This window comes from Capra hircus, chromosome 11, assembly GCF_001704415.2.
Source record: "Capra hircus breed San Clemente chromosome 11, ASM170441v1, whole genome shotgun sequence".
Classification (NCBI taxonomy): domain Eukaryota; kingdom Metazoa; phylum Chordata; class Mammalia; order Artiodactyla; family Bovidae; genus Capra; species Capra hircus.
The window spans coordinates 26,417,436-26,431,518 of NC_030818.1; the positions used below are offsets into that span (position 1 = coordinate 26,417,436).

General features: G+C 37.0%; 1 protein-coding gene across 1 annotated transcript in view; it reads left to right on the top strand.

Moving 5' to 3' along the window:
- Positions 1–14,083, top strand: part of CAMKMT (calmodulin-lysine N-methyltransferase) — a 417,640-nt gene that overhangs the window by 7,306 nt on the left and 396,251 nt on the right. Inside the window, exon 2 of the mRNA XM_005686557.3 lies at positions 7,674–7,846. Within this exon, the coding sequence (XP_005686614.1) occupies positions 7,674–7,846 (173 nt within the window). The remainder of the gene's footprint in view (positions 1–7,673; positions 7,847–14,083) is intronic.

Below are 14,083 nucleotides of genomic sequence, written 5' to 3' on the forward strand. Positions count from 1 at the left end.
TCATCCTCGGTCGTCCCCTTCTCCTCCTGCCCCCAATCCCTCCCAGCATCAGAGTTTTTTCCAGTGAGTCAACTCTTTGCATGAGGTGGCCAAAGTACTGGAGTTTCAGCTTGAGCATCATTCCTTCCAAAGAAATCCCAGAGCTGATCTCCTTCAGAATGGACTGGTTGGATCTCCCTGCATTCCAGGTTACTCTCAAGAGTCTTCTCCAACACCACAGTTCAAAAGCATCAGTTCTTCGGTGCTCAGCCTTCTTCACAGTCCAACTCTCACATCCATACATGACCACAGGAAAAACCATAGCCTTGACTGTAAATTTATTAGATTATTAATCAATAGCCTTCCTAAGAGTAATATAACAATTTTCCAGAGATTAAATACTTTAACCCCCATTCCTAAAATAATGCTGAATATTTTTATTTGGCTCATTTTTAGTATTTAAATTAAGACCAGAAATCTATGATTTATTTTAATTCCTAAGAGTCCTAAAAATGATGCTTTTATATGAATTTTTCTAAGAGTAAAAAAATTTACCATTTAAAAGTTTCAGCTTTATTGAGATATAACTGAGAAATCATATTGTAAACTACAGAATGTGATGATTTGATATATGTATACATTGTGAAAGTATTCCCCACCTCCACCCCCCAGTGAGTTAACACATCCATCACCTTTTTGGTTATTGTTGAAAACATTTTCATTTGTTTCTTTTTCTGAAGCTTTCAGACAACTGAATGTTTTCACTGTCTACCTGGTTTTCATTGCCTTCTTGTTCCTTCTGAATTATCTGTGGCAAAGAGAGGCTATATTCCTTTTTTACATCTAGTTTTTTGCCATTTTAGGAAGCTGCTCTCTATAGGTACTTTTTGACTTCACAATTCTAGCCCAGACCCCAAACTTTATTTGTAAGGTATATAACCTTTTATATCTGAACTTTGCGTATTTTCCTTCACCACCCCACCCCGTAATTCCTTTTGATTATTACTTAATTATTTACTTAGGGAGTTGGAAGGCAATATTCTAAAAGCGGTAGCTGACAAGATTATACCTTGATGGGAAATTTAAATATCCTCTCAAGTCACAAAGGTGCAGACATTTTTGATAACCTTGAAATAACTGAATCAGTAGTAATCTGAATTGATCTCCATTGCATATGATTACCTTTACTGAGTAGTGTATAGATTATGTAAATAAATGTTCCCTTTTATTTATTCTAAATATATTATTTACTTTCTTTGAGAATTACCTTGTCATATTGTAGATCATGGAATTTACTAAACTATAAAAGCCTCTTCCAATTTTATACATGTGTTGATTTAATAACTTTTTACCTTAGTGATTTATAATGACATTACCTTGACATCAGAGTAACTTAATTAGTATAAAAAGACATTTGATTTTTGGACATTAATTGGACAAGATCTGTGGCAATTTATAATATCTACGTTTTATATTTTATAACAATTTTTTTTGAGAGTAAGCTTTGTTTAGTGATGTGTTTTTCTTCCTCATAATCACAGATGAAGATAACAATAAGACTATTTTTGGTAAACTTTTAAAACAATTCATCCTTTTATTTTATTTATTTTAAAAATTCTATTTATGTATTTCATCCTTGGCTGTGCTGGGTCGTCGTTGCTCTGCGGGCTCTTTAGTTGGGGAGAACAGGGGCTACTCTCTGGCTGCAGTGCGCAGGTTTCTCACTGCGGTGGCCTCTGCTGTCGCGGAGCACTGGCTCTAGGTTCACAGGCTTCAGAAGTTGTGGCTCTCGGGCTCTGGAACACAGCTCAATAGCTGTGGCGTCGGGGCTTGGTTGCCCCAAGGCACGTGGGATCTTCCTGGGTCAGGGATCTAGCCCGTGTCGCGTGCACTGGCAGGCAGATTCTTCACCACCGAGCCACCAGGGAAGCCCCGCCCTTTTATTTTTAAAGGAAACTCTCAAACAAGCCAAAGAGAGGCAACTTTTCTGATGTTCCATTTAAAAAAATCAACCTTATAAACCTTCTATATAATATAAAAATTTTAAGCCTATTTTTTCCCTCAAGGTATATTATTCATGTTGTTATGGTTTCTTGCTTGGTTCTGATCTCGGTTTGCCTTTATGTAGTCAGGGTTCCTTTTCAGATAAGAGAAACAACTCTAGCTATTTTAAGCAGAAAAGGGCTTTTTAAAGGGAATTAAGTGCTTGTAAAATCTTTGGAGGAACTAAAGGAACCTACAAAGAATGAGTCCCAGAACAACACAAAAGCTGGCCTGCAAGAGAGATGCTACCTCTACCAAAATGAAGAACTTGAGCTTCTTTCTGGGACCATTTCACATTGTCTGTGGTCTCTGGTGATCAAGAAGCTGTTTCTGGAACTATAGACTCCAAAAGTACACCTTGCCTGCTCTGTGTTTACCAGCAAAGGTTTGACACTTGTACTGTGTGTGTGTGTGTTTGTGTGTGTGTGTGTGCATGCACGTGCTCCATTACTCAGTCTTTCACTCTCCGCTAAATTACAGCGTGAACATTGGACCCTCTGCTAAAGCTGCTGAAGATCCAAATGTCTTTAGAACTGTCCTTACTAGCACACATTGCAGAAATGGATCTTTCTTCTTTCCATCTTTCTTTCTTTCAAATCTCATGTTAGTCCATCAGGTTAGCTAAACCAAAAGCACGTCTGAAACTGATGTCTAGGGATCTGGGAAATGTGGTTTCTAGCTTTAGCATAGGAAGGTATTGTAAAGGAAGTGGAAATGTGGTGTTTGCTGCCAGGCTACCACATTCTCCACAAGAAAAGGTGTTGAAAGTTCAAGCTCTGTAGTCAGATAGCCTGAATTTGCTTCTTATTAGCTTTCTGACCTTGAGCAAATTACCATTCCTTTTCATTAGCTTCCTCTGTCACATAATAGGTATCTATCCCATGGGGTTATTTGAGAATTTAATGAAGAGTGTGGTAAGACTTAAATTAATTCTTGCTTAGATGTTTGGTGTCATTTGCTGGTGAACAGTCTGGACTTGGAGTTTTATTTGTGATAAAATTTTTATTTATGCATTTTATTTTTAAAATTGTTTAGGACTATTTAGACTTTCCATTTCTGCTTGTGTCACTTTTGGTTAGTTGTATTTTTCCAGGAATTTGTCCATTTCATCTAAATTTTCAGTTAGTCTTCATAATATTCCTTTGCATTTTTTAATGCCTGTAGGATCTACAGTGATCTCCTTATGTCATTGAAATTTATACCTTCTTTCTTTTTTCCTTAATAGCTTCATCAGGGGTTTATCAGTTTTATTAATCTCTTCAGAGAACCATCCCTTGATGTTGTTAATCCCCCCTGCTTTGTTTGTTTTCTGCTTTATTAGCTTTTACTCTTCTGAGGACTTAATTTGTTCTTTTTTGAGTTTTTGCAGTGGCTACTTAGCTTACTGATTTTTAGCTTTTCCATATATTTCCCTCTTAGTATGGATTTAGCTACATTTCCTGTTTTGATATGTATTCTTATTATTCAGTTCAAAATGGTTTCTAATTTCCATTGTGTGTTTTTTGATTCATAGATTATTTAGAAGTCTGTTGCTTAACTTCCAAGTATATTTAGTTTTAGATATCTTTTTAGTTATATTTAATTTGTTTATGACTATTAGAGTGCTTTATATATTAAAAAACTTTAAGGAAATGTCAGATATATGCAAAATTGGAAATAATACTTTAATAGCCATTCAGGTATCTATCAGTTCAGTTCAATCACTCAGTTGTGTCTGACTCCTTGCGACACTGTGGCCTGCAGCACGCCAGGCTTCCCTGTCCATCACCAACTCCCAGAGTTTACTCAAACTCATGACCATTGAGTCAGTGATGCCATCCAACCATCTCACCCTCTGTCATCCCAGTCTCCTCCCGCCTTCAATCTTTCCTAGCATCAGACTCTTTTCCAATGAGTCAGTTTTTTCACATCAGGTGGCCAAAGTATTGGAGTTTCAACTTCACCGTCAGTCCTTCCAATGAATATTCAGGACTGATCTCCTTTAGGATGGACTGGTTGGATCTCCTTGCAGTCCAAGGGACTCTCAAGAGTCTTCTCCAACACCACAGTTCAAAAGCATCAATTCTTCAGCACTCAGCTTTCTTTATAGATCAACTCTCACATCCATACATGACTACTGGAAAAACCATAGCTTTGACTAGATGGACATTTGTTGGCAAAGTTGTGTCTTTGCGTTTTAATATGCTGTCTAGGTTGGTCATAACTTTTCTTCCAAGGAGCAAGCGTCTTTTAATTTCATGGCTGCAATCACCATCTGCAGTGATTTTGGAGCCAAAAAAAAAAAAAAAAAAAAAGTCTGTCACTGTTTCCATTGTTTCCCCATCTATTTGCCATGAAGTGATGGGACCTGATGCCATGATCTTAGTTTTTTGAATGTTGAGTTTTACGCCAGCTTTTTCACTCTCCTCTTTCACTTTCATCAAGAGGCTCTTTAACTCTTTGCTTTCTGCCCTAAGAGTGGTGTCATCTGCATGTCTGAGGTTACTGATATTTCTCCTGGCAGTCTTGATTCCAGCTTGTGCTTCCTCCAGCCCAGCATTTCTCATAACGTACTCTGCATAGAAGTTAAATAAGCAGGGTGACAATATACAGTCTTGACGTACTCCTTTCATAATTTGGAACCAGTCTGTTATTCCATGTCCAGTTCTAACTGTTGCTTCTTGACCTGCATACAGATTTCTCAGAAGGCAGGTCAGGTGGTCTGATATTCCCATCTCTTTAAGAATTTTCCACAGTTTGTTGTGATCCACACAGTCAAAGGCTTTGGCATAGTCTAAAGCAGAAGTAGGTGATTTTTTGGAACTCTCTTGCTTTTTCAGTGACCCAACGGATGTTGGCAATTTGATCTCTGCTTCCTCTGCCTTTTCTAAATCCAGCTTGAACATCTGGAAGTTCATGGTTCATGTACTGTTGAAGCCTGGCTTGGAGATTTTTGAGCATTACTTTGCTATCATGTGAGATGAGTGCAATTCTGTGGTAGTTTGAGCATTCTTTGGCATTGTCTTTCTTTGGGATTGGAATGAAAACTGACCTTTTCCAGTCCTGTGGCCACTGCTGAGTTTTCCAAATTTGTTGGCATATTGAGTGCAGTACTTTCACAGCATCATCATTTAGGATTTGAAATAGCTCAACTGGAATTCCATCACCTCCACTAGCTTTGTTCGTAGTGATGCTTCCTAAGGCCCACTTGACTTCACATTCCAGGATGTCTGGCTCTAGGTGAGTGATCACACCATCGTGATTATCTGGGTCGTGAAGATCTTTTTTGTACAGTTCTTCTGTGTATTCTTGTCACCTCTTCTTAATATCTTCTGCTTCTGTTAGGTCCAGACCATTTCTGTCCTGTATTGAGTCCATCTTTGCATGAAATGTTTCCTTGATATCTCTTATTTTCTTGAAGAAATCTCTAGTCTTTCCCATTCTATTGTTTTCCTCTATTTCTTTGCATTGATTACTGAGGAAGGCTTCTATAAGCTTCAACTATTTTTAACTCTGGAGTATTTCAATTCATTTCTAATCTCTCATTATGCAACTCTCACCAGATTATTTTGAAGTGAATCTCAGATAACTGAGATACCATTTTCAGATAACAACTGAGATAACAGATAATCTCAGATAACATTTTTCTATAACTATTTCAGTATGTACTTATACAAGATAACATTAAAAAATAATTGCAATGCCAAATCCTATGCAGAATAATTCTTTGATGATCTGGTCAGTTTCCAAATTTTCTCCATTGTATCCTAATTTTTTTTACAGTTTAATTTTTTTGAAAACAGGATCCAAATTAAATTCCAAATATTGTTATTGTTGATATGTTTAAGTCTTTTTAATCTATTAATAAATATTCCCTTGATGTGTCTCTTTTCCAGCCCTTGCTGTCTATTTTAGAAGAAACTGAGTGTTTTGTAGACTTTCCCATAACTTGAATTTTGCTAATTTCACTTTATCAGTGAGTTCCTCTATCCCTGCATTTCCTATTTCCCATTAGAGATTTGATGAAACTCAGATTTGATATTTTTTGTTTTGTTTAGTTGGACAAGATAATGGTGGTGTGAAATTTCATCAGTAATCACAGGGACGTGTGGTCATTTCTTTATCATGATTACCTTGATTCATGAATTCATGAGGGAGTTGAAAATGGTGATGTTCTGTTGTTCTTTCTTCATTTATTACTTGGGCTATTCATTTAAAGAAAAACTTCCCCTCTTCCATTTGGATACTCTCAGTTACAGTTTATATAGGAAAAACAGATAAACACTTGATTCTTTCTCTTCAATTACTAGTTTTCAAAATAAGTTGGTTCTTTGCATTCTTCAGTGGTCAGCAGTGAAGCACATAAAAATCACCATTATGAACTAATGTGTTTCAGTTTAGTTACATTTATTTTCTGTGTTAATATTCACAGTATCCCATCTTTGGCCAATGGACCCTTTTCCTATTGTCTCTTGAATCCTTTTGATATAACCCCTAATTCTGTAAGGCTTTCTTGTCTTCTTGTGTGCATGATGTTCCAGGCTTATCTTGTATAATTCCTGCCATTCTTCCTCAGCTTGCCTGCCTTATCTTAGTTCCTTGTGTGTTTAGTCGCTCAGTCATGTCTGACTCTTTGCAACCCCATGGACTATAGCCCACTAGGCTCCTCTGTCCATGGGGATTCTCCAGGCAAGAAAGAATGCTGAGTGGGTTGCCATGCTCTCCTCCAGGGGATCTTCCCAACGCAGGGATTGAACCCAGGTCTCTCGCATTGCAGACAGATTCTTTACTATCGGAACCACCAGGGAAGCATCTTGGTTCCTTAACCAGGGATTATTAAACCCATGCCCTTGGCAGTGAAAGCTGGGAGTCCCAGCCACTGGACTACTAGGGAATTCCCCTTACTTTGTTTTAATAAAAATTGTCATTTAGAGACAGCAGTATGTGCGTTAAGTGAGTTCATTGCTGCTAGTTTGGGCATTGGTTTTAGACCTTTTTAGTGATCGGATGTAGGTAATACACTGTTTAGTTTTAAAAAATGAAATACATCATTAATTTGTATTATACTTCATTCAGATCCAGAGCTACAGTGTTTTTGCTTAACTTCATTAGTCTTAACAGCTGTATTACCTTTCTCTCTTACTTAAGAACCCAGTTTGCAATGACACCAACAAAATTACTTATTTGATTTATCTTAACACACACATACCAGCTTAGAATAACACACTACTCCAGTCTAGGTATATACACGTGTGCACACACACACACACACACAGGCTCAGAATAACATACCTGCTCCTGACTAGGTAGTATGCTATGAAATTCAACTTTTACCCCCTAATTCTACACACTGTTGAAGATACTGCTTGTCTTCTCAGACCTTCCTTTTGGAATTGAATGTCTCACAAGCAGAGTGGTCACAAAAGCCAGACTCTTCTCACTAGATTTACCTTGTTAGATATTAGACTGATAGATCTTCAGTATCGTCCTTGTTCTCTGATGCCTTTGAGTAGTGTTTTAAAATGTTTTCTGCATCTTTTCTAGTTGTTTTCAGTAAGACTTTGATCTGAATTATCTGCCATTATCAGAAATGAAAGTCCCCTTACCTCTTAAACACTGAACGTTGTATTTATATAATATTTGTGACCACAATATTTGGTTTTATTTCAAAGGTTCTGAAACAAAAACAACTGGATGACTGTCTACGACATATATCTGTAAGAAGATTTGAATCATTTAATCTGTTTTCAGTAACAGAAGTCAAAAAAAGGGAAACTGAAGAGGAAGCTGGTGCCTGGGTCCAATATACAAGCATCTTCTATCCTGAATACAGTATTTTCGTAAGGTAAACATAACTTCAGTTAAGATTTTTTTTTAAGCATTTTTCTCCTGTAAAAGAAAAACAATCTACTAAGAATCGAATTGTTCATTCTACTGAATTTGCAAGCAGTCTTTGTCAGAATTTAGGTTTTATAACTTTGTGTTTGGAAATATTGCTTTAACTGGGTCTTGCTATGTTCTCAGAACTAAAGAAAAAAACATTCCAAGTAATATATTGGCATTTGGAGATAAAATTCAAAGCAAAGAGTTCATTTAACCGTTCTCTCGTAACATTTGATATGAAAAAAAGCCAAGTTCTTCTTGAGGCTGAAAGTGAAAACAGACTTTTTCCAAACTACTCTTCAAGTAGTAGTTATTTGAAAAATCAAGCTTTGGTATTTTTCCTATTCATATTTTTTCACTTTCAGAAGAATCTTAAAAATAGGAGGAGAAAATTCAGCTGCAAACAGTGATATTGTGAAAAGCATACACACTGTTCTCGTTTTAAAAATCATTAGAAAAGAGTGAAGAGAGTTAAGATACCATTTTTACAGAATTAATTTTTCTCTCACAGTTATAGTCTAGCATGTTGCAACATTACTTCAGGTGTTTGATTTTTATAAAATCTGCCTTTTTTGACAAGATTACACATTTTGAAAGGAAGGGAGAAGCACATTTACAGTAATTGTAGAAAGAGCAAAAAGCATTTTAAGTGGAAATATGTCTGAATACAGTTTAGGTGAGTTTAGGAATAATTTTAAGAAAAATGTTTTCACAAAGGATGTCTATTTATAGTACATGTTTCTAGAACTATTTTAGTTTAAGATATCTAAGCTTTGAAAGATACCGTAACAGCTAAATATTTAGGATTTGGATAAAATTGATTAGGGTGGTCAGGGAAGTACAGCTAGGATCTGGATTCATAATACTGCTTTACTGAAAACTCTAAACAGGGATAAAAACTTTGGGGTTTGTGTACATACATTGTGAAATTCTAATTAGAACACCTCAATTGCCTGGCATTTGTGATGGAGGCGATTAGCTTAGTCCTCGATTAGGAAGGAAAGAAAAGTGTATTAAATACTTACTGTATGCCAGGTATAACACCAGGTGCTTTGATGTATTCTAATTCATGTACTCCTTCCAATAACTCTGTGAAGCAGGAATGAAGATAATTAAACAATTGGAAGATAGAGTCTGTAAGGATATTAAAGAGAAGGAGAAACAGTAAGGTATAAAGTTCTAAAACTTATCTCTGCCTCCACCGTGATAAGAGGCAGTAAGTGTGAACTGTGCCAAGAATAACCTCCTGACATCTTCAAGGCCCTGGTAAGACTTAGCCAGAGAAAATGTGAATTCTTCTGTTCTTAGGAGCTTTCAAAATAAGACATTGTTCTCCACTTGGAGAACACTTGGTGGAGATGACCTTGATGTAGAAGCAAGACTCTTCTCCAGCAGTGTGGCTCTTTGTGATATAACCGTTTTTGAAAGAATAAATATTACTATGTAAATATTACACTAAATCCTATAGAAGGATTCTTTATAGGAAGAAGACAGATGGCTGAGCTAGAAGTTTGGCACAATGGCTGCCAAGATTTTTTCTCTTTTTTTCAAACTAGCTGGTATCTATCCACATCAGTAAACATATAGAATTCTAGAGCTGAATTATGATCTTAGAATAAAAATATATAATCATAGCAACATTAATAATGGCTGACAGTTGAGTGCCGGGCCTCGTGACAAGCACTTTTGTGAGTGGTTTATATGTACTAGCTTATTTAATTCACACAGCATCTTATGGGTAAATGCTGTTTTTATCTTCATTTTACAGAAGAGAATATAAGTAAATTGATTGAGGTCACACAGCTAATAATTGATTGTGATCCTATTCAAACACTGGTGGTCTGATTTCTCACCTATACTTAAAAAAATTTTGTTTTGAATTAGTTACAAACTCTTAGGAAGTTGTAAAAGTACACGAGGAGTTCCGTGGACCCTTCCCTCAGCTATCTCGTCAGTAACATCTTATATAATGATAGTCGCAGCTTGAACTTTTAACTTCTGCACATCCTGCCTCTTGTAAGGCAGTCTTGTATTCATTTTACAGATGAAGGGATTGAGATCTGTCACACATATAATTTCACAAGCAAATCATTGCCATTGCCGTCTCCAGGGGGTCTCCCTGACTTAGGAATTGAACCAGGCTCTCCTGCATTGCAGGCAGATTCTTTACCAGCTGAGCCACCAGGGAAGCGCATGTACCCTGTGAGTGTTCAGTAAATAAAAACTTGGGATGGGATGGTTTGCTTATGAAATTATATATGTGACAGATTGTCCTTATACATGTAGGGTATCATAGGTACCCCTTTAAAACTTGGCCAGATTGGCAACTGAGGCAAGTGTGGATACTGAATTTATATTTAAAAAGTACAGTTTTAGTGTTAGTAATATTAACAGCAGGGGTGACTATTAAAACAGCTTTTGTTCTCTTATATTTTATTTTGTATTTTAGAAGGAACTTTATGTGTATGTTGTGTTCAGTAGCTAAGTCGTGTCTGACTCTTCGCAGCCCTGTGGCCTGCAGCCTGCAGCCAGGCTTCCCTGTCCTTCACTACTCCTGGCGTTTGCTCAGATTCATGTCCATTGAGTTGGTGATGCTAGCTAACCATCTCATCCTCTGCCACCTCCTTCCCCTTTTACCTTCAATCTTTCCCAGTATTGGGATCTTTTCCAATGAGTCAGCTCTTTGAATCAGGTGGCCAAGATACTAGACCTTCAGCTTTAGCAAATCCTAAAAGATGATGCTGTTAAAAGTGCTGCACTCATTACGTTAGTAAATTTGGAAAACTCAGCAGTGGCCACAGGACTGGAAAAGGTCGGTTTTCATTCCAATACCAAAGAAAGTGAGAGTATTGTGCCAAAGAATGTTCAAACCATGAGACAGTTGTGCTCATTTCACATGCTGGTAAGGTTGGGGTCAAAATCCTTCTTCAAGCTAGGCTTCAACAGTATGTGAACCGAGAACTTCCAGGTGTACAAGCTGGATTTAGAAAACGCAGAGGAACCAGAGATCAAATTGCCAACATTAGTTGGCTTGTCAAGAAAGCAAGGGAATTCCAGAAAAACATCTACTTCTGCTTCATTGACTTTGCAAAAGCCTTTGTGTGGATCACAACAAACTGCAGAAGGAACTTTATAGCACCTTCAAAATGTGATACAGTGTATGTAGAAAGTAATTCACTGGGTCATGTTTTCATGAAGCTTAAATCACAGATATGGGCCAATTATAATCTAATTTTCTAGATTATTTTAATCTCCAATCATGATTATATAGTTTGCTTGCATATATATATAATCAGAGTTGCAATAAATCAAAATGTTCCCTTGATATTTTTTTAAATGTTCATATTTTAATGTACAAATAATGTACAAATCTAGTTTCCTCTAACTAGTAGATGTAAGACTGAAAAAATAAGGCTTTAGCCATTTATTTTTGAAAGAGCTCCAAAGTAAGTTGCATCTAGAATCATGTTTTTTAAACCTTGTCCTTCTGAAAATCTTTGTTCTTATGCAGCCCATTCCACTCTCTGGCTTACTTTTTCTAATTTTGGGGGACCACTTTTTTTTTGTAATCAAGGTAAAAAGTAATCATTTTAACCACTTTAAATTGTGCAATTAGTGGTTTTTAGTACATTTACAATGTTGTGGAACCATCACCATGCTCTAATTTCAAAAGCTTTTCATCACCCTGAAATGAAGCCCCATTCCTATCACTAGTAACTCTCCATCTTACTCCTTCCTCTTCCTCTTGGCAACCACTTATCAACTTTCTATCTATATAGATTTGCCTATTCTGGACATTTTATGTAAGTAGAATCATATGATATAGGGATGTTTGGCTTCTTTCACTTAACATAATGTGTTTTGATTAATCTGTGTGAACAGCATATATCAATACTCCATTCCTTTTTTGTGGCTGAATAATATTCCAGTGCATGGACAATACCGTCTTTTGTCTATCCATTCATCAGCTGATGAACATTTGGGTAATTTCTGCGTTTTGGCCATTATGAATAATGCTGCTAAGAGACTTACTTGGTGATCCAGTGGTCAAGAATCTGCCTGCCAGTGCAGGGAACTCAGGTTTAGTCAGGGAACTGAGAGCCCACATGATTCAGAGCAGCTTAGCCCATGCACCACAACCAGTGAGCCCACACTCTACAGCCTGTGAACCACAACTGCTGAACCCATATACCCAGCTACTGAAGCCCGCATACCTCCATCCCATGCTCTGTAACAACAGAAGCCACCACAATGAAAAGATTGCCTGCCACAACTAGAGAGAGCTTACGTGCAGCATTGAAGACCCAGCATAGCCAGAAATAAAATAATTCTTTTTTAAAAGTAGAGAAAAATAATGCTATGAACATTCATGTAAAAGTTTTTATGTGAATATATAATTTTTTAATTCTCTTAGGTGTGTCCTGAGGGGCAAGATTATATGTGAATATGTAACTTTATAAATCTCATAGGTGTGTCCTCAGGGGCAAGATTACTGGGTCATATAGTAATTCTTTTTTTAACTTTTTTAAGAATGGCCAAATTGTTTTCTGCAGTGGCTGTGCCATTTTACCTACTAGGAATATAAGAGAGTTCTAGTTTCTCCCCATGCATGCAAGCTTCTATGATTTTTCCTATATTATTATTATTTTTATTATTACCATTCTAGTGTGAAATGATATCTTACTGTTGTTTTGATTTGTAGTCCCCCAGTGACTAAGTATGTTTTACGTTTTTTCATGTGCTCATTGGCCATTTGTATATCTTATTTGCAGAAATGTCTCTTCAAGTCCCTTGCCCATTTTTATTAAAGTTGTTTTTCTCTGTTGTTGAATTGTGAGAGTTCTTTATATATTCTGGATACTTGAACCATATCAGATATGTGATTTGCAAATAATTTGTCTCATCTTGTGGTTTATCTTTCACTTTCTTGATAGTGTCCTTTGGTGTATAGTTTTCAGTTTTGTTCAAATTCAGTGTATCTATTTTCTTTTTAATTTGTTGTTTGTGTGTTATGGTGCCCTATTTAGCCCTTGTTTACTTTTAACCTCTAGTTTCAATCTCTTGTACCTTTATGAGTGAAAGTTGTCCAGTCATGTCTGACTCTTTGAAACCCCATGGACTGTAGCCCACCAGGCTCCTCTGTCCATGGAATTCTCCAGGAAAGAGTACTGGAGCGGGTTGCCATTCCCTTCTCCAGGAGATCTTCCCAAATCAGGGATTGAACCCACGTCTTCTGCATTGCAGATGGTTTCTTTACCATCTGAGCCACCAGGTAGGCTTCAAATTTTTCTCTGGTAGCTTTTTTTTTTTAACTCTTCAAATAATTGATTGCCCTAGTGACTTGCTCCTTATTTCTTACTCCATGGGCCATTCCTGGGAAAAAATCAAAGATCCTTAGTTCTAGCATAGCTTTGCTGCTGCTACTGCTAAGTCGCTTCAGTTGTGTCCGACTCTGTGCGACCCCATAGACGGCAGCCCACCAGGCTTCCCCGTCCCTGGGATTCTCCAGGCAAGGACACTGGAGTGAAGTGCCATTTCCTTCTCCAATGCATGAAAGTGAAAAGTGAAAGTGAAGTCACTCAGTTATGTCCGACTCTTAGTGACCCCATGAACTGCAGCCTGCCAGGCTCCTCTGTCCATGGGATTTTCTAGGCAAGAGTACTGGAGTGGGTTGCTATTGCCTTCTCTAGCATAGCTTTAGGTGCTTGTAAAAAAGGTTGGTTGACTTTCGGAGGAAGAAACTGGCTTCTGGTAAATTTTCTTTCAGCTTTATTGAGATATAATTGACATATACCATTGTGTAAATTTAATATATATACTGTGTTGACTTCAATCACTTATCTATTGCAAAATGATTAGCACCATACTGTTAGCTAACACCCCTATCATGTCACATAATTATCATTTCTTTTTTGTGGTTAAAGACCTAGGAAACAAGTTAAAGCTTTGAAATTTAGGAGAAACATGGAGTGAACTTTTCATATGTTGGCTATGTTAGCAAAAAGTTGTCATCATTATATAACATTAATTATCAGTGTAATGGAAAGATTGAAGTTTGAGAAGTTCCCTTCCTTCTTGAGAAGTTGAGAAGTTCCAATACAGTAGGTATTACTGTCCAACCACATTATCCAAGCAAAACTGTTTACCTGCTTAGGTAAGCAGTTGAAAGATTAAGGGTAGACAAGATCTTATAGAGTTG